General features: G+C 48.0%; 1 protein-coding gene across 1 annotated transcript in view; it reads left to right on the top strand.

Annotated features, from left to right (window-relative positions):
- The window catches only part of LOC140387259 (C-signal-like), a 46,657-nt gene extending 22,446 nt beyond the window's left edge, over positions 1-24,211 (top strand). The window contains exons 4-5 of the mRNA XM_072470216.1: positions 20,041-20,151; positions 23,811-24,211. Of these exons, the coding sequence (XP_072326317.1) occupies positions 20,041-20,151; positions 23,811-23,924 (225 nt within the window). The 3' untranslated portion in view covers positions 23,925-24,211. The remainder of the gene's footprint in view (positions 1-20,040; positions 20,152-23,810) is intronic.
- The last annotated feature ends 240 nt before the right edge of the window (positions 24,212-24,451 follow it).

Genomic DNA, 24,451 nt, shown 5'->3' with positions numbered 1-24,451 from the left:
TCAGCGGCCATCACAGGTTAGAACAGAGGTTGGAAGTGTCTGTCCATGTTCAGTATGATGTTGTTGCACCGACATGCCAGTACATCATGGTCACTATTGGAAGGGTGGCAGTGGCCATGGAGACCTTGTTCAAGCAGGTTGTGCTGGAAATATGCATGGACCTGCACACCATCACTTCAACCATTAGAGCATTCCAGCAGTGACTCGGCAAGAGGGAGACAGGGCACCCCGTTCTATCTCCAGAGCCCTTTCCCCTCATGGGATCAGGAATGGACACTCGGGCACCCAATGGGAGGGGAAGCATCAGCCGGACAAATTGAGACAACCAATCCTGGGCTTCCCAGCTTTTCCAAGTCTCCTCTGTCTGTGACCCCATCAACACCAACTCTGCAGTCCGAGGAGAATGCACCTGCCACACAGCAGGGCACTCAAATTAGGCTGGGACCCTCCAGACTTTGGCCCTCCAGAGGTGACAGAGTCATAGAGTCATACAATCCAGAAGAGGCCCTTTGGCCCATTTGTCTCCTCTGACAAAACTACACTAAATCTACACTAATCTCACTTTCTAGCATTTGGCTCAAAGCATTGAATGTTATGACATTTCAAGTGCTCATCCACGTACTTTTTAAAGGTTGTGAGGCTTCCCAGCTCTACTACCCTCCAGGGCAGTGCATTCCAGACTTCTACCACGCTCTGGGTAAAAATCAATTCCTAAAATAACCTCTAAACCTCCTGCCCCTCACTTTGAAATTATGCCCCCTTGTTATTGACCTTTCAACTAAGCTGTGGCCTAACCAAAGTTTTGTACAGCTCCAACATACCCTCCCTGCTCTTATAGCCTATGAACAGCTGATAAAGGCAAGCATCCCTTATGCCTTCTATTTAAAAAATAAATTTGGAGTACCCAATTAATTTTTTCCAATTAAGGGGCAATTTAGTGCGGCCAATCCACCTACCGTGCACATCTTTGGATTGTGGGGATGAAACCCACGCAAACACAGGGAGAATGTGCAAACTCCACATGGACAGTGACCCAGAGTCGGGATCGAACCTGGGACCTCGGCGCCGTGAGGCAGCAGTGCTATCCACTGTGCCACCGTGCTGCCTTCCTTATGCCTTCTTAACTACCCTATTAACCTGTCTTGCGCCTTCAGTGATCTGTGAACAAGCACCCCAAGATTCCTCTGAGATTCGTAGCATCCTGCCATTTCTTGTGAACTTGCTTTTCTTGTTACTCCTTCCAAAGTGCATCACCTTGCACTTTTCAGGGTTAAATTCCATCAGCCACTGTCTGCCCATCTGACCAGCCCATCTATATTTTCTTCCGCACTATTAACCAACCTGCCAATCTTTGTGTCATCTACAAATTTACTGATCATCTCCCCACTTTCTCATCTATATCATATGTATATATAATGACCAATAAGGAACCTTGCACTGATCCTTGTGGTACGCCACTGGACACTGGCCTCGTGTCACACAAACGGCCTTCAACCACCACCCTCTGTCTCCTACCACTCAGCCAGTTTTAGATCCAACTCGCCAAGTTACCCTGGGTCCAATGTGCTTTTACTTTCTTTATCAGTTTCCCACATGGGACCTTGTCAAAGGTTTCATTGAAATCCAGATAAACTACATCAACTGCACTACCATCATCTATCACCCAATCAACTCATCGAAAAATTCAATCAAATTCGTTAGACATTACCTCTCTCTGACAAAGCCATGCTGACTATTCCTGATCAAACCTTGTCTCTCCAAGTGAGATTAACTTTCTCCTCTAAAATTTACTCCAATAATTTCTCTACCACTGATGTGAGACTCGTCTGTAATTCCCTGGTTTATTTCCAGCATCCTTCTTGAAAAGTGGTACCACATTAGCTGTCCTCCAATCTTCTGCCACTTCCCCAAAACGGCGCAAATCAGTCGGGCATCGCGCCGCCCCAAAGGTGCGGAAGGCTCCGCATCTTTGGGGGCCGAGCCCCAACCTTAAGGGGCTAGGCCCGCGCCGGACAAATTTCCGCCCCGCCAGCTGGCGGAAAAGGACTTTGGTTCCCGCCAGCTGGCGCGGAAATGACATCTCCGGGTGGCGCATGCGCGGGAGCGTTAGCGGCCGCTGATGGCATTCCCGCGCATGCGCAGTGGAGGGAGTCTCTTCCACCTCCGCCATGGTAGAGACCGTGGCGAAGGCGGAAGGAAAAGAGTGCCCCCACGGCATAGGCCCGCCCGTGGATCGGTGGGCCCCGATCGCGGGCCAGGCCACCGTGGGGGCACCCCCCGGGGCCAGATCGCCCCTTGCACCCCCCAGGACCCCGGAGCCCGCCTGTGCCGCCTTGTACCGCCGGTAAGGTAGGTGGTTTAATCTACACCGGCGGGACAGGCATTTTAGCAGCGGGACTTCGGCCCATCCGGGCCGGAGAATCGCGGGGGGGCGGAGGGGGCGGGGGGGGGGGGGGGCACCAACCGGCACGCCGCGATTCCCGCCCCCGCCGAATATCCGGTGCCGGAGAATTCGGCAACCGGCGGGGGCGGGATTCACGACAGCCCCCGGCGATTCTCCGACCCGGCGGGGGGGGGTTGGAGAATCTCACCCCAGATTCAGATCAGGGGCGAGATTCTCTGACCCCCCGCCGGGTCGGAGAATCGCCGGGGGCTGGCGTGAATCCCGCCGGTTGCCGAATTCTCTGGCACCGGAGATTCGGCGGGGGCGGGAATAGCGCCGGTTGGCGCCCCCCCCCCCCCCCCGCGATTCTCCAGCCCGGACGGGCCGAAGTCCCGCTGCTAGAATGCCTGTCCCGTCGCCATGGATTAAACCACCTCTCTTACCGGCGGGATAAGGCGGCGCGGGCAGGCTCCAGGGTCCTGGAGGGGGGCGCGGGGCGATCTGGCCCCGGGGGGTGCCCCCACGGTGGCCTGGCCCGCGATCGGGGCCCACTTTTCCGCGGGCGGGTCTGTGCCGTGGGGACACTCTTTTCCTTCCGCCTTCGCCACGGCCTCCACCATGGCGGAGGCGGAAGAGATTTCCTCCATAGCGCATGCGCGGGAATGCCGTGAGCGGCTGCTAACGCTCCCGCGCAAGCGCCGCCTGGAGATGTCATTTCCGCACCAGCTGGCGGGGCACCAAAGGCCTTTTCCGCCAGCTGGTGGGGCGGAAATCAGTCCGGCGCGGGCCTAGCCCCTCAAGGTTAGGGCTCGGCCCCCCAAGATGCGGAGGATTCCGCACCTTTGGGGCGGCGTGATGCCGGACTGATTAGCGCCGTTTTTGGCGCCGGTCGGCGGACATCGCGCCGATACTGGAGAATTTCACCCCAGACCTCAGACATTAACATGAGAACCAGTCATTAATGATTGTTCCGCTTGAGGCACCTTGTACCTCCTCCAGGCATATGGCCATGAGTGCAGTGAGCTTCACATTGCTGCTCCTGTTGCTTTGTGGCCACCATAGGCAGTGAAATCTTGGAGTGATGCTTCAAACGATGGTACCATATCTAATTTACTTCCAGTGTGTGCTGGTGGAGTTCGTATCCCATAAGAGAATGGCCATGTACTCCAGAGGCTGCCTAGCCTTCCAAGAATGAGGCTGTCAACACACCCGATCATTCAAAGATTGATGCCCTTCATTAAAGTGCTGAGGATGTTTCGGACAGTCTTAATGTTAAGGCAACATGAAGGGCACAGGTGAAAGAGGCACTAATCATCATCATCGTCCTGAAACCATGTGGCCTTAGGGGTTTCACAGATACGTCTGCCACGTCTGGCCTGTGCTATGACTTTGTCCTCCGGGGCCTCAACATCTCACCCTCATTGAGCTCACCTCTCTCAACAGCCTTCTCATACAACGAGACATGCAGCTCTTCCATCTGGAACCTCAACCCTCCTTTGGAGCACTAGGTTGTGTGGAGAGCAGAAAGCCACAATGATGTGGAAGACCCTTTGGTGAGAGTACTGGAGAGCGTCACCAGACCGGATCAGAAAGCTGGAACCCATCTTTAACTGCCAATGGTCTGTTCAATCAAGGAGCATGTTGCAGTATGAAATGCATTCTACATCCCGTCTGTAGCACTCTGTGGACTCCGAACAGGTGTCATTAGGTACATCTTTGGGGGTAGCCTTTACCATGGATGAGCCAACCCTGAAGGCACTGAGGGCCCTTGAATATCGTTGGCACCTGTGAATGACTCAAGATGTAATCGACGTGGGAGTTCCCAGGTATCTGGCACAGACCTGTATAATGTAGTTCTGGTGCTTACTGATCAGCTGCACGTTGAGAGAGTGGAAATCTTTACTGTTGATGAAGTGTAGTGGTTGCCATCAGAGAGCTCTCAAAGTGACATGTGTGCAGTTGATGGCAGACTGCACCGGTGAGAATCCAGACATCGCTGCAAACTCCATTGTTCTGGCATCCTTGCTGGCTTCATTCAGGGAGAACTAAATATAATTGTGTACCGTGCCAAATTAGGGCATCAGTAACCTTAGATGTAATTGATTTGAGGATTGTGATATTCCACAGAGGTCCCCACTGGAGTCCTGGAGTGGACCACTTGCAAAAATGTTGAACCAGGCAGTCACCTTTACGCTTATGGATGACCTCTCGCGCTGTGCGGTGTCAGCTTATCCCGAAGATGTGAACCATCGCATGCCTTGATAAGCAAAGGCATCTATGGCACTATCCTTCGCTTATCAATAGGTTGAGCCAAATGCCTCCATGGTGTTGGTCTGTCAGTCTCAGCATCTGGATTTTCATGGGGCTCTACTTGCCCATAGTATTCAGGGCAAGGCTCTTATCTATGTCCTAGGCAATGATCATGGGCTCTTCCTCTCCTCCTCAGCTGCCTGATAGTCATGAAAAAGGCAGTGTTGATTACTCCATCCATTCTGCAGTCCTCCTTGTATGTGGGACCCTGTAATGAACACCTTCCATTGGCAAGATAGGGAGTCATTATTAAGCCCTAGGGTTGTGCTGATTCCAGACAATCCATCCCCAGGTTGTCCCATGCTGCTGTCACAAAGCCTCAATAATGACTTGAAGTAACTCCCCACCCTCCCTTCCATATGCCCAGGCATGACAGAGCTTTCACAGAGTAGGTGGGATCTGGTTGAGTGCAGCGAGGAGCTAGTAATCTGAGTCAGGGCACTGTCAGTATGCCTCCTTTGGAGTATACTAGAGCTCAGCCTTGCACTAATGTAATGGCTGTAATCGTTGAAGCGTTCAAAGCCTCTTTGGAGTTTTTTCCAAATCCACATTAGCCGTTGTCCCATTACAGCTGGATCCTTGTGATCTTTGCGCATTCCCATGGGGGACTTTTCAAACCCAATCAAAAATTTGCTGCAATGGTTTCTCATAAGATTACACACTGTGATTTAAGGTTCTTCAATTGTCATTTGTTGAATTTATTAGGATGCCCCTTCAATTGGCCCAAAAGTGAAGCAGTCGTCTCTTCCCACAAGCCCTCAGACCCCTATTTTGGTGATTTATTTCCCAGATTATTTTTCAACTGTAACATAACATCGGCTGGCAAAATGGTGGCGCTCCTTCTGTATTATGCGATTATCTTCCAACCCCCCAACCCACATCCCAGTGACCATCCAAGCCCTTCTATCGCCCTGGAAGAGCATCATGTGCAGGTTCCCCTCCCTGGATCACACTCATTCCTCCTCCCTATATTCGTGGATCCCATCATGATTGTTGTTGATACCTTTGTCCTCCCTCTGGATTATTTTCTGTGGATGCCCCGATGCCCATGTCATCATGACCCCTCCCCATCTTGAGGCCCAATGCACAGTGAGGTACCAATATTCCACACACCCCCATGAGACCATCGAGTGCCCCCCCACTGTATTACCTGTTCCCCATTTACAGGCTGAAGATGCCACCCCTGCCTGTGACTGTGCCATATGCAGTCCAGTGCCAACCCGAGGACCGAAGTGGACACCTCGGGGACACCTCGACTCGGGAAGTGGGCTAAGTTTGAAAGACATTCAAGACTAGAATCACAGCAAAACGGTAAATTCATTGGGTGGTACGTAACTGCTAATTCAAATTCCCTCTTCTAATTTCCTATCAGATTAAAGGTAAAAAGGAGAAATATTTTACAGATTAAAAAAACTATAAACCAGTTGGAAATTTAAAATAAAAAACAAATTAAAAATGAATGAAATAAAACAGAGCTACAGGGCCAGGTGATGTGTTGTACATGCATGATACGGGAGCTGATGGGCCCCATTATGGTTCCTAGTGACCACATCTGCAGAAGTGTTGGTTGCTCGAGGAACTTCAGCTCAGAGTTGATGAACTTCGGAGGCTGTGACACATCAGGGATGAGGAGAGTTACCTGGATGCTGTGTTTCAGGAGGCAGTCACACCCCTCAGATTAATTCAACCAGCCATCAGAGACAGGAGGGTGTGACTGAGTGAGGCAGATAGAGGGACCCAGGAGATAGGGTTGCAAGAGCCTCAAACTTTGTCCTTGCCCAGCAGGTTCGAGATTTGTTGCAACCTGCGCAAATTCTATTGGGGTACGGACAATTGGTTACCCCATGGATCTTGGGGAATATCTTATGAACTCCCCCCATAAGAGGGTGAGTCAATCGTTAACCTTTTCTGTTGTATAAACAGAGTCGGCCAGTTAGGTTCCAGCGGGAGATTTCTATATATTTAGAGTCCCCAATTCATTTGTTTTCCAATTAAGGGGCAATTTAGTGTGGCCAATCCACCTACCCTGCATATCTTTGGGTTGTGGGGGTGAGACCCACGCAGACACGGGGAGAATGTGCAAACTCCACACGGACAGTGACCCGGTGCTGGGATCGAACCCGGGTCCTCGGCGCCGTGAGGTAGCAGTGCTAACCACTGTGCCGCCGTGCCGCCTTGAGTACTGTTTAAATATTAGAGTAATTAAAGCTACATTTCGTTTGACTCACAAACTTGTGTTGGACTCTTTGTGGCCCTCACAATAAGACTCTTGCTCCCTGTGCGGACAAGAGCGGGGACTACAGGGCAGATGAACAAACTGACCACAAAACTGTGATACAGGGAGCCATTCAAGTTAGGGGGACAGAAAAGAAATGTAATTCTAATCAGTGTTCTCTGTGACTTGGATCGAAAACCCTAAAGGTTGTGTTGCCTACCTGGTGCCAGGGTTCAGGATATTTCATCTGGGCTGAAGAGGAATGTGGGAGGGCAAAGATCCCGTTGTCATGGTCCACATAGGTACCAACGGCATAGGTACAACAAGGATAGAGGTTCTGCTGAGGAAATATGAGCAGCATATATGAGAGGAGAAGTGCCAGCCAGGCATTCTGAGGGCTACAGCCAATGCATTCCACAGGTGCCCTGCTGCTCCATCTCCCTTCCATCTACATCACCCCTCTGCCAGTGACGCTCATTGTCTCCAGCAGGTCAGACCGAGGAGGGTGCATCTGCACCTGAGCAGGAGACCCTTAGCACACTAGGCCTTGGATCAGCAATGGATACCACCAAAGTCATCACGGTCAACAAGGGCTAGCAGTCAGCAGGTTGCCTCTCCCTCAGCCATGGATGCTGGGGCTGCACCTAGACATAGTAATAGAAGAAGAAAGATGTGAAGTTTTGATGGCACACAGGTGGAACAAGTGTACAACCAGTGTATATATTTTTTGCACTTGTAAATATATGTTCACTTGCATAGTTTAGAAGTGTCCTGGAAGCTATCCATGCGAAACATCAGCACTTCTTATCGGGTTCTGCAGGGTCTATGCAGAATGGATGTTTATCTTCGTTGGGGTACTCAAAATGATGGATCATAGTCTCACACAAACACTAAGGCCATCTAGGACTGAGACTTGTAGGAGTCTCTGCAACTGGAGGGTCCAGAGTAGATACTACTCAACAACCAGTGGTGCAGGTGAGTCACTCTCAGTGCGTAGACTCCAAAGTAACCTCAACATTTTTGGGCATGGTAAATGCATCATGAGGTATGGATTTACCATGGGTGAGTGCGATTGGGGGGCCAGGAAAATTAGCTTCACTGCATCAATCTTGTGGGGCTAAATGGTGTTCTCATGTTGTTCCTCCCTGTGGGCCCATATATCTGATTCTGCCTGAAAGAGTGCTCTGTCAGGTCTGCTACTCCTTTCCCGTTGGGAGCAGGTGTGAGGGTGACATGAGTGCATCTCTGCTGAAGTAAGATTTGACAATACTTCCAAGACACCATGCATACTGATTTTGTGAGGGCATGGGAAAGATTTTATTTCTAATTACAGGCGCTCAAGGTCGTGGAATAATGGAGTGCTTTACTGGCTCTAATATGTGCATTTAGTGCTAGGCTCTGTACATCAGTACAGTTTGGTCCATGCAGGGCAGATGTTAAGTAGTGCAATTTACTTCAGCAATCATAAGTCAAGAGACATTAGAGAAAAGTATAATGTCTGTTATCGAAAAGGAGCTGGGGCCTGCCAGCCAGCAGAGGATGAAAAAAAACAAATAGTAAAGGAAATGTCTTGGCAGTTTACTCTGCCAGAAAGTTATCACATTGGCCCGGGGCCTCTCTCCTGCATCATACCCTTGCAGTGGCCTCTGCACGTGCCTCAGTGATATCCTGGATGTCGTCGTGAAGATTCCATTCACCTTCTTCATCATCAGCGGAGACATCTTGGGCCTCCACATCTCCCTCAGCCAAGACATTCACCCGCTCGTAGCGCGAGCTTGTGCAGGGCGCAGCAGACAACAATTATCCAGGACATTTTCTGTGGTGAATATTGGAGAGCTACACCTGAGCGGTCCAAACATCTGAACCTCATCTTTAGGAAGCCTATTGTCTGCTCAATAATGGTCTTGTGGAGGCATGTTTATTATTGTACATCTCCTCGGCGGCACTGTGCGAATGGTGAACTGACATCATCAGCCAGATCTTCTGGATGCATCCCTTGTTTCCAAGGAGCCAGTCCTGCAATGGCCGAGGTCCTTCAAAAACATTTGGCAACTGGGAGTTGGTCAGAATATAAGCATTGTGAGAGCCCCCTGAGAGTCTAGCACAAACAGGCAGCTTTGTCTTCTGCAATCACACATCAAAGAGTTGAAACCTTTCCTACTGATGATTATGAAGAATTGTTGCCAAAGAGCACTCAAGGCCACATGTGCGCTGTCGCTTATTGAACTTGTCGGATTCCTGTGATTGCTGGAAATCTCAACACTCTTGCATCCTGGCCTTCGAGATCCAGCCAGAATTGGTCAACTTTGTGCACTCTCCTGAACACGGCATCTGTCACCCCCCCCAGATGCACATGTGTGTCATTGACTGGGAGATGGTACAGGGATCTCCGGTGGAGTCCTGGGAAGAGCCACTGGCAAAGAAATGTCAGGTTTTAAGTGTGACAATTAGTGCCACTGGTATGGGATTGCCTCCAAGCCTCAGGTCCTCATGGATGCGCTGGCAGATATGAGCATCAACATTCTGGACATCGTAAGATGCCACCAGCATTGCCTTTCACTCATCTGTAGACTGGTGCACTGTCTGTGGTATATGAGTGATCGGGTCAATGCCACCATTGGATTATCTCTTAGTCGCCAGCATCCTGATCTTCTTGAGACCTCACTGCCTCTTGCTGCTCAGGTCATTGCTCTTCCTGGCCCTGTGCCAGCCTGTGCCGGTCTTTGCTTTTCCTCATCCAGATGAGAGACAGTAGAAAGGCAGTGTTGCCTGGAGCCTTCAACATCTGGGCCTCAGTGAATCTGTGAACAAATGGCAGAAATCAATCTAGTGAGCATATTCTTTGCAGGTTGCCTCCATCTCAGAGACATCAAGCCCTGTGTGTGGCTTCCATCTAGACACAACATCCCCACCCCATCAATTCCAGGTGAGGGACATTCCAGAGGACCAGGAATGAGCGTCCCTCCCATTAATACATAACTGTGCATGGAGACATTTTTCTTTGCCCAGGGTGATGACACCATGTTTCGAGAACCCTCCCTGAGACACTATTCCGCCTGTCGCCATTACCTTTGAGATTCTATAGAATACCATTGCCTTGGCATCACAGAAAGCTCTTGTCAGCAATGACCATTCACCTAGAACAATGGAGGTTTAGAGTCCGGACTTTGCTGCTATCCACCACCTGTGCCCCTTGGAGGCATCTCTTTCTGTCTCGCCCTTCATCCCTGCCTCTGACAGCAGCAGATGGGAAATCACACAGAATGAACATCAGCTCCCAATCTTGCTGGGACCGCGATGATATGAGACCCATAAGTCAGGATGCAAGCCTGCTGCCATGCGAGCTTCACCATAAAGAGAACACCACTGTGCATATTTCTTATCCAGTTGCCACATGATTCCTAGGGTTTCCCTTCAGTCAGTCAAGTGCGCTCACCTTGAACTCGACCCACCTGAAAATTCCCTCTTCCCTGTTTGAGTATTTACAGGATGAAAGCGACTGCATTTTTGAGGAGACAATTAATAAAATAATGTGCCCCACATTTCAAACGTGCTCTATGACCTTCTACCCTCCTGTATCATCCACCAACTTGGCCCTTTACCCATGTTATCTGTTCTGTCTGTTTCTGTGACCATGACTCCCCCACCCTATGAACCCTTCAGCTGGCCAATTATTACCCTAGACCTGCATCCAACTATATGCCTCCCCCTCCCTCCTCATTGTGGCTGCTCCCTCTACTGCCTGTACCCACAGTTCAACCCCCAGGACCTCATCATAGGCAGCACCAACCTGTCCTCTGGGACCATCTCAGTCCCAACATCCATCCTGAAACCCCCTCCCCCATCCAACCACAGGACCTACAGATCCAACAAGCAAGGCCCTTCCACTATTCCACGTCCCTACACCCTTGCTTTCCCTTGCTGCCTCCCACCCTGTCCCGGACAGTCTGCCTTTTTCCCCTGGACAGCCATCCAACCTTCTCCATTTGCACTGACTCCCGTGTTCAGCCTCTGCACCACCCTTCCTCCCCTTTCCCACTGGTCTTGCTTCCCCTCTCCAGTCTTTGAGCAGCTTGGCCTACCAGCACCCAATCTTAGTCAAGGGGCTGACATTTGTGCACTGTCCCTAAGGAGGCCAAAGGAACGTCTACTCACCTCAAAATCATGGAAGAAGTCAATCTCGCCAGGTATACACCTCTCATATAGTCATAAATGTGAATGTTCTCATTTGTGATTGGCAGGGAACTTAATTTGGAGAGGAAGCACAATTCTGGTGAGCTGGCCTTTTAATAAGCTGCATGACTTGCTAATGCATGCAAAAGGGCTTCCCAACATTGTTTGTTAGGAAGTTCAACCAGCCTTGAAGTCCTGAGAACATAATTGTAAAAGTTCATCCTGCCTTTGGGAAAATTATTTTTCATCTCATGTCAAATTAAGTCCCCGCCCCCACCCCCTGCACGGCTGGTGGGCCATGAAAATTCTACACATAACTGCTAGTAGTGGTACAGAAAAGGTTCACTCAACTCATTCCTGGGATGAAGGGCTTACTCTGTGGAGCAAGGTTGAACGGGTTGGGCCTACACGTACTGAAGTTAAGAAGTGATCTTATAAACAAGTAAGATCCTGGGGGGACTTGACAGGGTGGAGACCAGGAGGATGCTTCCATTTGTGGTGGAGACTAGAACCAGGAGACACAGTTTAAGAATAAGAGGTCTCCCTTTTAAGATGAGACTAAATCATTTTTCTCTCAGAGGGTCAAGGGTCTGTCAAATTCTCTTTGCCAGAGAGCAGAGGAGCTTGATCATTGAATTTATTCAAGGCAGAGTTAGACTGAGTTTTGATAGAGATAGGAGCCAAGGGTTGTGGTGGGGGGGGGGGGGGGGGCGGGATACAGGAAAGCGGAATGGAGTCTACAACAGATCAACCATGATCTTATTGAATGACAGAACTGGCTGCAAGGGCCAAATGGCTTTTTCCTGCTCCTAAGCCCCACGTTCCTAAAACAACCATTCACTCTCCATTTCCTGGCACTTAGCCAGTTTTGTATCAATGCTGCAACTGTCCTTTTTATTCCAAGGGCTTTAGCTTTGCTGACAAACCTGTTATATGGCACTTAATCAAACACTTTTTGGAACATCACACCAACTGCATTACCCTCATCAGCCTTCTATGCTATCTCATCAATACACTCAATCAAATTAGTTAAACATGATTTTCCTCAATAAATCATTGCTCCCCTTAATTAATCCACATTTGTCCAAGTCATTGTTCATTTTGTCCCAAATTATCATTTTGAAAAGCTTTCCCACCACCAAGGCTAAACTAACTGGTCTGTAGTTTCTGGGTTTATCCTTACATCCTTTTGAACAATGGTGTAACATTTATACTTTTCTAGTCATCTGATATCATCTGGTATCTAAGGAGGATTGGAAGATAATGGCCAGTGTCTCTGCAATTTCCACAACCACTTCCTACAGTATCCTTAGATGCATCCTTTAGTTCAGCCAGGTTTTCTAATACTTTCTCTTTATCAACATTTAGCTTAACCAACGTCTCTTTCACAATGACTTTGGGATTATATTCTTTCTTGGTAAAGGCAGACGTAAAATACTAGTATTTGAGCCATACCCCTTGCTTCGATGCATAAATACCCTTTTGGTCCCTAATCATCCTAACTCCTCCTTTAACTATCACTTTACGATTTACATCCTTAAAGAATACTTTTGGATTCCTTTTTATATTTACTGCCAGTCTTTACTCATACTCTTTCTGCACTGCTCTTATTTCCTTTTTCACTTTTCCTCTGAACTTTCTATATTCATACTTTGTTTGTCTTACCTTTCCCCCTCATATAACTGCACGTTGACTGTACCTGAACTATCTCTTCTTTAAAGGCATTCCAGTCTTCAATTAAAGGTTTTCATGTCAATCTTTGAATCCAATTTACCTTGGCCAGATATGTTCCCACCCCAATGCCATTGTACATCCCCCTAATTAATAATTGTTATCCTGGATTTCTCCTTGTTCTTTTCCATACCTAACCTGAACTTTATGATATTAAGATCACTATTCTCCAAATGTTCCCCGAGTGTCTTTTGATCCACTTGACCTATCTCATTCCCTAAAATCAGGTCCAGCAGTGCGTCTTTCTTCATTGGGCTGGAAATATACTGATAAAGAAAATTCTCATGAATACACTTCAAAAACTCTTGTCCCCCTCTTCCCTTTCACTGTCTCAATATAAATTAGGATAATTAAAGTCCCCCATTCTAACTGGTTTTTGCCTCTCTGTAATTTCTTGCCAATTGTGTTCCTTCATATCTTTCCCACTAGTTTGTGTTCTGTAGAATATACCCAATAGTGTAATGGCACCGCTATTATTTATTAGCTCTAGCAAAATAAATTCTGTCCTTGATTCCTCTAGGACATCCGCTCGCTCCAGCACTGTGATATATATTAGTCTCAATTTACATTGCCACCCTCCTTCTTTTGCTTCACTATCTTTCTTGAATATCTAACATCCAGTAGCATTTAGTACCCAGTCATGCCCATTTTTCAGCCAGGTCCCCTTTATTGACACTACTTTATATTGCCATGTGCGAGCGCACAAAGTCAAAACAAACATCTTGTGAATGACCTGATCTAGAGGATCTTCTACGAAACTCAAGTGAAGTAATAATTCAACATCCACACCAGCCATGCAGATACAGCTACTTGATACAGAAATGGAAAATTAAAAACTCTCCAATGTCCATCCGTGATTCCCCAGAACATGCCAGGGAAAATATTATTTTATTTCATTAACTTATGGGACGTGAGAGCTGCTCTCAAGGCAACATTGCCTTTGAGATGCTGGTTGATGATGGAGCAACTTGCTCAGCCACTAAGTTGCTGTGCTTCTGGAGTCACATGTAGGCCTGACTGATAAGGACAGCAGATTGCCTTTCCTCAGGGACTTATTAAAAAAAAAAAATTTTTAAAGGATCGTTGGCTAGGCCAGCATTTCTTGCCTACCCATAATTGGCTTTGAGAAGGTGGTGGTGATCTGCCTTCTCAAACCGCTGCAGTACATGTGATGTAAGTACACCCACTGTGCAATTGGGGAGGGAGTTCCTGGATTTTGACCCAGCGACAACGAAGGAACGGCAATATATTTCCAAGTCAGGATGGTGAGTGACTTGGAGGGGAACTTCCAGGTGGTGGTATTCCCATATATCTGCCGCTCTTGTCCTTCCAGGTGGTAGTGGTTGTGAGTTTGGAAGGTGCTGACGAAGAAACCTTGGTGAATTCCTGCAGTGCATCTTGTAGATGGTACACACTGCTGCTACTGTGTGTCGGTGGTGGCGGGTTTCAAAGTTTGTAGAAGGGGGAGCAATCAAGCAGGCATCTTTATCCTGGATGGTGTCAAGCTTCTTGTGTGTTGTTGGAACTGCACTCATCCAGGCAAGTGGGGAGTATTCCATCACACTCCTGATCTGTGCCTTGAAGATGGTGAACAGGCTTTGGATGGGTCAGGAGCTGAGTTACTTGCCATAGGTTTCCTGAGACACATCTGACAACCTTTTGCAAATGATTGCAATGTTGGGGAATGGGAGCGTATAATTTAGCGGACAGGTTTTGGGGAGTCAGGAGGCGAGTTACTCACCACAGGATACAGTGAACCAGACAGATTTTTACAACAATCCTGTCATTACATGGTTATAATAACTGATATTAGCTTTTTATTGTAGATTTAATTATTTCCATGAATTGAAATATCCCAGCTGTCTTGGTGGGATTTGAACTCATGGGCGGAATTCATACCCCCCCCCCACCCCCCCCCGCCCCGGCACGCTGGGTGGGAGAATCGCCGGGGCACCGCGCAAGTCCTGCCATGCCGCCCCGGCACCCGCACACGATTCTCCCCCCACCCCCTCAACCGGCGCAGCGAGAATCACGGCTGGCCGCTCGGATAATCGGCGCTCGCAACGGGCGAGTGGCGATTCTCTGGCCCGGATGGGCCGAGCGGCCTGCCCAACACGACAGGTTTCCGCCGGCGCCGTCCACACCTGGTTGCTGCCGGCGGGAACAGCGCGAGAACGCTGAGGGGGCAGCCTGTGGGGGGGGGGGGGGGGGGAGGGGGTTCCTGCACCGGGGGGGGGGGCCTCAAAAAGGGTCTGGCCAGCGATCGGTGCCCACCCGATCGGCGGGCCGGCCTCTCTGAAGGAGGACCACCTTTCCTCCGCTGCCCCGCAAGATCCATCCGACATCTTCTTGCGGGGCGGCCTGGGGGAGGACGGCAACCGCGCATGCGCGGGTTGCTGCCGGCCAGCCCGCGCATGCGCGGGTGACGTCATTCATGCGGCTCCGGCCGCGTCATTTACGCGGCGCCACTTTTACGCGGCGCCAAGGCCCGGCGCGCGTAGATGACGCGGCGCCGCTCCTAGCCCCCCGGGGCCAGTGCGGGAGAATAGGGGACTGGGAGCGGCCTCCGACGCCGGAGTGAAACACTCCAGTTTTCACTCCGGCGTCGGGACTTAGTCTCCCGATGGGAGAATTGCAGCCCATATCTTGAATAGTCAGATCTTTCAATTAATGGTCTAGTTACAGAACCATGATGCTACCCGTAATGAAACCTCAATGCCCTGTTCACAACTATGAAGGAGGTATTACAGTGATACACTCTACAACGCCTGGTGCATTATCTGGATTTAATTTATGTAAAATTATATTTGTTACTCTCCATCAGCCATAAGAAAGAAAAATCTTTTTAAAATTTGTTTTTGGGATATGGACGTCCCTGGTTGGGCCAGCATTTGTTGCCCATTCCTAATTGTCCTTGAACCGAATGGCTTGCTAGACCATTTCAGTGGGGGCAGTTAAGAGTCAACTTACATTGCTGTGTGGGTCTGGAATCACGTGTAGGTCAAACCGGGGAAGGTTGGCAGATTTCCTTCCCTGAAGGACATTGATGAACCAGATGGGTTTTTACGAGAATCAGCAATGCTTTTATGGTCATCATTAGACTTGATTCCAGATTTTTTTATTGAATTCAAATTCCACCATCTTCCACGTTGGGATTTGAACCCGGAATCCAGACCATACCCTGGGTATCTGGATTACTAATCCAGTGACAATACCACTACGCAACCGCCTCCCCAAATGGTTGCAATTGAAGTATAAACTTCTCAGGTTGCAATGCCATGTCTGGGTATTTAAAAGAACATGCTTTAGAAATAAAAATATATGTAATGGTCAGCATGAATAGATAAAGGAATATGTTAATGCCGTAAGTTTTGATTCAGTTGGCACAGCTTAAAGTTTTGTTTCCCCACTGGGAATATTATTCTTAAGTAATAGCGGCTGTAGTTAGCGTGTAAAGAGGCCATGGTCTATAGTGGGAGAGCAAAACTGGATAGATAATTAAAACAAATAAGTATTCTCTGAAACTATGTTGGGATTTTCACTTAACCTTGCCTAATTAAGATACTTGCTGAAATGCAAAGTTCAGTGCGCAGAATAGAAGTTACTTTAGTGAATAACCCTAGTCTGAAAAGCAATTAGACCACTTGGACAGGACATCTATTATGAATAATTTGTTAAAAGATATAGGTAAATAATAACAGGCCAACACAAACAATTGAGTCTTTGAAAGTTAGTTGAAGGCTAGGGATGAGACAGGAGGGAGTTACAAAATCAATCATGTGGAATAACCTACGGTGATATTAGGAAAGATAGTGGGTGGGATTTACCGAGAAACTCACCGAGTGTTTCGCGGCGGTGTAGGCAGCCCGCCATTGGCCGATGGCAAGATCTTCTGGTCCCGCCGTTGTCAACAGGATTTCCAGTTGAATGAATCCCAATGCCGTGAAACCTGCATCAGGGGGCGCTATTGGCAGAACCGGAAGATACTGCCAACATGAAAGATTGGAAAACCTCTCCTGATATAAAGTTCTGGTTAATCAAGGACGGAAGGCGCTTGTGAAGGTTCAAGAAGTTAATGACAGATGAATGACATCAGGGCAGGTTTTTGCCCCATGGTTCAGACAAAAAACTCAACAATTTGTTGGCATTTTATGAAAAAAGGGAATCTTCATTAGACCTGTCAATAACCCATCCAATCTATTTAGTGATGTTGGCTAAGGGATACATATCGATGAAGACAGCAGAGAGAAATTTCCTGCTGTTCTTCAAAATAGTGCTATGGGTTTTTCAATGTACACCTGGGAGCAGAGACAAAGCATCCATTTATCTCATAGAACATAGAACATACAGTGCAGAAGGAGGCCATTCGGCCCATTGAGTCTGCACCGACCCACTTAAGCCCTCACTTCCACCCTATCCCTGTTACCCAATAACCCCTCCTAACCTTTTTGGTCACTAAGGGCAATTTATCATGGCCAATCCACCTAACGTGCACATCTTTGGACTGTGGGAGGAAACCGGAGCACCCGGAGGAAACCCACGCAGACACGGGGAGAACGTGCAGACTCCGCACAGAGTGACCCAGTGGGGAATTGAACCTGGGACCCTGGCGCTGTGAAGCCACAGTGCTATCCACTTGTGCTACTGTGCTGCCCTCTGAAAGATAAAACCTCCAACTATGCAACACACCCTCAGTACTGCACTGAAGTTTCAAGATTACTACCTCTGAAGCACTATTGACCACTGAAAGTGTTCTCTAACTGCAAGTTGTTGTGGGCAAGCATCCAAATCTTCCCTCTGCATATTAAGGAACTCCTGAGCGACCCCACAGTTTGGCCCATGACACCCTTAATAGGCCTCAGTCGAACCTTTGCTAGTAAAGAGGCGGTGTGTGCTCTGTTAACTCTCGAACAAAATCCCCCAAACTTTAGTTCACAAAGGTAATTAATCCCAGAGGAAATTTATTATCTTTCAAAGAGGTGTAATGGTTCTTTTCGGAGCCCAAGATTTAACAGTCTGTTCTTCTTACGTTTGGAAGGGCGGATTGGGTAAGCACTGCTGAAATGCAGACACCAATGGCCTCTTGTAATGATTCAGAAGGCTCAATAGCTGGGGTTTCAAACAGACTCAGCATCATAAACACTGGATGACCTGGGGTTGCACTTCATCCAACCTCTGTCAAGTCAGCAGGTCTCCCAGAATCTCAGACCCATTTGTGTTTCTAAGGGTCCTACCTGTGTGTTTATTCCCTTATTTCCCGTTTCTTTTATTTCTTCCATTATCTTTTTGAGCCATGGATGATTATTGGACATGTCCTTTTAATGAATCCAGAAGGCTGTGCTGCTTTCAACGAGAAGATGCCGACTGGCCGGCATAAGTAACAAAGAGATGGGCGAGGTCTCAGTTTGATTGATTGGCTGGTGGTCAATGGATTGACTAAAAGGGCTGTGCTCTGCCGGTAACAGGCGGTGATTGGATAGAATTTCACTGTGAGGTTTTTCAGAGTTCCAAGGTTTGAGTTTAGTTTTGATTCTGGCAGCCTGGTGAAGAGAACGAGTTTAACTCTCTCCAGAAAGAACCAGCTAACTGTCTCCAGAAGGCTACAGTGAGGACTGTGTCTCTCTCCTGAAAGCTTGTGGGGGCTGAGTTCCTGAGACTACAGAGGCCTGAAAATAAACCACGAACTGAAAGCAAAGTTTGACGTGAAATAAGGTGCCTCTCTCTGAAATACTGTGAGCAATATAACTCTCTCCAGAAAGATCCTGTGGGCAACATAACTCCCTCCAGAGGTTTGCTAAAAGTTGTGAGTACTGCATTCGTGAAACCACAGAAAACCTGACTAAATCAATCTACAGGAAAGTCATCATGGGCTGTAGACAAAGATAAGGATCTACTTTTTCTCCAAAGAGACTGTGAGTATTTATTTCTGAAACCACAGATACCTGAATGAATCCATAGAAAAAGCCTTGAACTGAAGGCCGGGATTAAAGCAAAGATGCTAAAAAATAACCATCTGAAGTAAAGACGCCTATGTTTTGACTTTCATCCTTACTATTTTTCACCCCTTTCCCCCCTCTGTGTTTTTCTGCCTTCTGTGTGTGGGTAGAGGATGTGGGCAGTTAAAGTGGGAGTCAGGAGTTAAATGCTAGTTAACCAGTTGAACTCACTGCATATTTTATGACAGTTCTTGTTATAAATAAACAGCAATCCTGTTTACATTACAAACATGGGGACTGTAATTATTGGGCAGCCAACGGCTAAATACAATAATAATAATAATAATCGCTTATTGTCACAGTATTTTTATAAGAATTATTGGTTAATTAACTTGTGTTGTGAATCCAGGGCACTTGGGGCTCAAATTTACTGTGTGCTAGTCCAGGGTGTCCTAACAGTTTCAGCAAAGAAAAAAGGTTTAACATACCTTCCGTGTCTTGGGTGAAATTCTCCCCAAACGGCGCGATGTCCGCCGACTGGCGCCCAAAACGGCGCCAATCAGATGGGCATCGTGCCGCCCCAAAGGTGCGGAATGCTCTGCATCTTTGGGGGCCGATCCCCAACATTGAGGGGCTCGGCCGACGCCGGAGGGATTTCCGCCCCGCCAGCTGGCGGAAACGGCCTTTGTTGCCCCGCCAGCTGGCGCGAAAATGACATCCCCGGGCGGCGCATGCGCGGGAGCGTCAGCGGCCGCTGACAGTTTCCCGCGCATACGCAGGGAAAGATTGCCCCCACGGCACAGGCCTGCCCGCGGATCGGTGGGCCCCGATCGCGGGCCAGGCCACCGTGGGGGCACCCCCCGGGGTCAGCTCGCCCCACGCCCCCCCCAGGACCCCGGAGCCCGCCCACGCCGCCTTGTCCCGCCGTTCAAAAGGTGGTTTAATCCACGCCGGCGGGACAGGCAATTTATCGGCGGGACTTCGGCCCATTCGGGCCGGTGAATCCAGCGGGGGGTCCCGCCAACCGGCGCGGCCCGATTCCCGCCCCCGCTGAATATCCGGTACCGGAGACTTCGGCAACCGGCGGGGGCGGGATTCACGGCAGCCCCCGGCGATTCTCCAACCCGGCGGGGGGTCGGAGAATGACGCCCCTTGTGTGTACTGTGTGTACTTTACAGCAGCTTCCACAGCCATGTGCTCACTGCTCCCAATTTCTTCATACTGTTTACTCTGAATGTGTCATGGAACTTGAACTGGAATGTTTTTGATATTTTCCTTTGTTTCATTTCTAGGCTGCATTAAACATGGCGAGTATGTGTCTTTCAGAGGATCTGAAACAATATCAAATCCTCTGTACTGCTGTCCATCCTGGCTGGGTTCAAACAGACATGGGAGGAATGGAGGTAAACAGATTAAAGTGGGCCCTAGCCCTAGAGTCACAGTTTACTTTGCCCATCACAAGGCTAACCTCTGCCCACATCCACCACCCCCCACTACCCCCACCCCCTCAATCTTCTCCCTCTTTCTGGATGCCTGTGCTGGTCGCCTTCCAGATATATTTGATGTCTGAGCATAAATAATGTGAGCAGCATATTATTTATGCAAGTGTATATGAAAGACTTCCATTTCTATAGCATGTTTCTTGACCTCAAGGCATTCAAAAAGCATTCTCCTGTCAAATGAGTAGGAACATATGAAGATAAGTAGGTAATCAGACACTGAAGACTCTTCCAGTCATTCTATGAGACCATGACTGATCTGTATCTGTAACTTCATTACATCACCTTGGTTTTGTAACTAGTAATACCCTCCCGTAATAAAATCTATTGATCAGTTTTGGTATTTAAATGAATATTTTTCTGATTTTATGTGGACCCGGATGGGCAGTGGGAGGTCTAGGTCTCATTTTGAAATCACCACTTCAGCACTCACAGATAGCTCACTCAGCTGGCGAGCCTGGAATTCCAGCAGCTCCAATACTGAGCCGAAATTTCATCCTCCTTGGGGGAGGGGTAGTTGAGGAGGCAACCATCTCAATGTTTCTGACAGGCCTGCAGAGAGACAGATGTTGTTGCGCATTCACATTGGATCTATTACTCAAAGCCTAGTGTCAATAGTTGAAGTATGGCAGATCTTGGTCAAGCTGAGCGTCTGTGTATAGTTTGGTGAAGCTCTTTGTCCTCCCTTGAGAAGAGAACGTTGTGAGGAGATTTTACAGATGCCTTCAAAACCATGAGAGGTCTGGATAGCATAGCGAGAGAGAAACTATTCACATTGGTGGAAGTGTCTAGAGCCAGAATTAATAGACTGATTGGCAAAGGAATCAAAAATAATCTGAGGGAAAATGTTTTGATACAAGTGGTGAGAATCTGAAAATGCACTGCCAGAGATTGCGGCAGAGACTAGATTCAACTGTGGCTTCCAATAGGGAAATAGTTAAGTACATGAAAGAAACTAAAAATTACAGGGGAAAGGATAGGCGAATGGTGCTGGCTGGATTGTTCTCACAGAGCAGTGATAGACATGATGGGCCAAATGTCCTCCTCTATGTTGTAACCATTCTGTGATTCTCCCATCAGAAAGACCATTTCCACCCAACTCTACAATACCACTTGTCTCCACCTCTTCCTCAGTTTATCCTGTTAGTCGATATTGTCACTTCCAAACTTGAATATTGGCTGTCATTTCTGACTTGAATTGGCTCCCAATCAATCAACACCGGCAATTTAAAATGTTCATCCCTCTTCTGAAGTTCATTCATTGCCTTCCCCCTCCCTATCTCCATAACCTCTTTCAGCCCTCCCCACTCAATACTCTCTATTGTTTTCCCCTCTCTCTCTTTTCCCCACTAGTGGTGGTTGTGCCTTCAGTCGCCAAAGCCCATGCCTTGAAATTCCTTCTGCCTCCACATCTCCCCCTGCTCTGAGTGGAAGGATCCATTTTGTAAGTAATTGTCACCTGTTAGGTGGATATTGAGATTGAGGAAGCCGAGCGGTAGGGTGAAGCCGATTTACTTATGGTCACGAAACATCTGCCTACGGCAGCTAATATATATAGAGTAAGATCCCATTGGGAAAACCCTGTCCAGGCCGGCCTTTCTATTATGTTCTTATGAATGCCAGCTGGGTGAGTCTCCACCCACTGGTGGAGAAGTTCATATTTGGCGCATCCCAATTCTGTGACATTTTGTGGAGGAGTCAGGGCTCCTTTTATGGCCTGGACCTTTTCCTCCACAGGGTGCGTCTTTATCCACCCAGGAACTCAAGTACGTTACAGCCTTTGCTTGAAAGATGCATTTGCCTCTCTTCAGTTGCATGCCCATTTGGGAAAATCGTCTGAGGACCTCTCTAAATTGTCCAGGTGTTCTTTTTCAGTGGTGCCCATTATGAGCATGTTGCCCAGATATACACCACCACTTTGGGTAACCCCTGGAGGATGCCTCCCATCACCCTCTGAGGAACTGCTCAGGCGGAAGAGACCCCAAGGGAAGGCGGGTGTATTTGAATAGCCCCCTGTGGGTATTTATGGTCATATACTACCGTGATGCAGTGATCAAATCCAACTGAAGATATGCGTGGCTCATATCCAGTTTCGTGAATGAGCAGCCCTCAGCCATTTCACGTACAAATTCTCCATACATGGCATGGGGTAATTGTCCAGGCGGGATATCCTGTTTACGGTTAATTTATATTCCCCTCAGAGGTGAACTTACTTATCCGCTTCCATCACCAGAACCACTGGTGTGGCCCACTCTGCAAATCGCACAAGGTGGATGATGCCCAAACCTTCCAAGCGCCGTAACCCGGTGTCCAGCTCTTGTGAGAAAGGCATAGGGGACCACTTATGCTCCGAAATATCTGGGCTGGGCCCCAAGATGAAATAAATGCATGCCTTGGCTCTGTTTATTTTGTCCAGCACCTTCCTGGAATACCTCTAGATACTTCCTGAGGACCTCGCGTAGGTTTCTGGTGCCCATCCAAAAAATCAAAGCGAAGTGTTCGCAGCCAATCATGGCTGAACAGGTTGGGGCCCGGCCCTTGCACAGATTAGAGGCAATATGACTGCCTGTTGCCCATGGATCACCGGGGTCACTGTGGTTCCAATAATTAGTCAGATATAATTCTATATATAAAAATGCATACATATGTACATACAGGTCCAGATATCCACAGGCATGTACTCCTGAAATCAGTTGCCTGTAAATTCAGAACAATAATGGCATGAAGCTTATTGTCCTTCGAAGGCAGGGGCGTGGGAGTTGGTGGTGGTGGTGGGTGCTGATGACAGGGCACAAGGGGAGGTGAGCTGGCCCTGGGCTGTATCACTGTGTATTCCTCCAATGTCCTGGCTAATATTCCCACGTCAACCAATGCGGCTAAAAGCAGATTAATCGGTCACTCATCTCGTTGTAATTTATGGGAACTTATTCTGCACCAAATGGCCACTGGGCTTACCTCCACAAGAGCAGCTACTGCACTTCAACAACAATGTGCATTCACATCGGATCTTTGACATGGTAAGATGTCCAAAGGGGCTTCAGGGGGATGTTATGAAACAACTAAGCCACATAAAGTGAGAACAGGGCAGATAACCTAAGGCTTGGACAAACAGGTAAGCTCTCATTGATTGTCCTGAAGGAGGAAAGTGAGGAAGAGAGGCAGAGATGATTGGAGAGGAAATTTCAAATCTTGGGACTGATGCACCTAAAGGTGCAGTGACCATTGCTGGAGAGATTCAGTAGTTCATTGTGCATAAAATACTTTAAGATATTTTGGTGAGGTGTGCAAGGATGCTGTGTAGAGACAGGTCGGTTCATCTATCTAATTATTCTAACATAGCTCCATTTAGTTTGTGTGCTTATGATGTTAGCTGTGCTCTGCTGGACTGATTCTACCTTTAAGACATGGTTGGTGAAAACATTCTGACATAACCTGTGCATGGTACGAGCCACAGACACCAACTTCTGTGACAACCCAACTTTTTGGGTCTGTTTCTGATTATATTTAGATGAATCCAGTCCTGGTCGAATCTAGTATTATTTATTTTTCCTTTTTTTTTACAGGCTCCAATGCCAGTTACTGACAGTGTCAGCAGTATCCTGAAAGTGTTGTCTAGCCTGTCACAGCGTGAGACTGGGAAATTCCTGGATTGGGAGGGAAAGGAGATTGACTGGTGATGAGTCATGCTGGCTTGGTAAAAGGCCCTTTATAGCATCTATACTGATGACTCTGCAACAGAGCCAAGGACACCACCAATTCACTTACAGACCTTGGAGTACATTTCACATGATTTCATTTCTAACATCACCTCTGCAGCAAGATTCCAGAAAGGGTGAGAGATACTTGAATGCCTGGCCCCACACCTAAAGTGCTTCCGTGTATCTTGGTCCAAGTCCTAAAGAGCAACAGGTCATTATCACTAAAAGCAGAAATGTCATGCCTTTGGATATGAATTATTGTTTTCTTCTTGTCAACATGTAATACTATATATAAATGTACATATATATCTTATATATGTCTATATATATATTATCTGTGTGGAGTTTTTTTCTATTATGTTGAACATGCACTGAATGCTGATTTGTGCAGACACCCACACCATCCTGTGTAGCTGATGTTGGCTTTTTCCATTCTCCCTTCTTAGATATTCTTCCTTTTGTGTTACAGTGATATTCTCACTCAGATCGCATGACATATTCTTATC

The sequence above is a fragment of the Scyliorhinus torazame genome, chromosome 12, assembly GCF_047496885.1.
Source record: "Scyliorhinus torazame isolate Kashiwa2021f chromosome 12, sScyTor2.1, whole genome shotgun sequence".
In the NCBI taxonomy this organism is placed as follows: Eukaryota; Metazoa; Chordata; class Chondrichthyes; order Carcharhiniformes; family Scyliorhinidae; genus Scyliorhinus; species Scyliorhinus torazame.
Note: the sequence above shows the minus strand (reverse complement) of the source record. Positions and strands in the feature narration are given on the sequence as shown.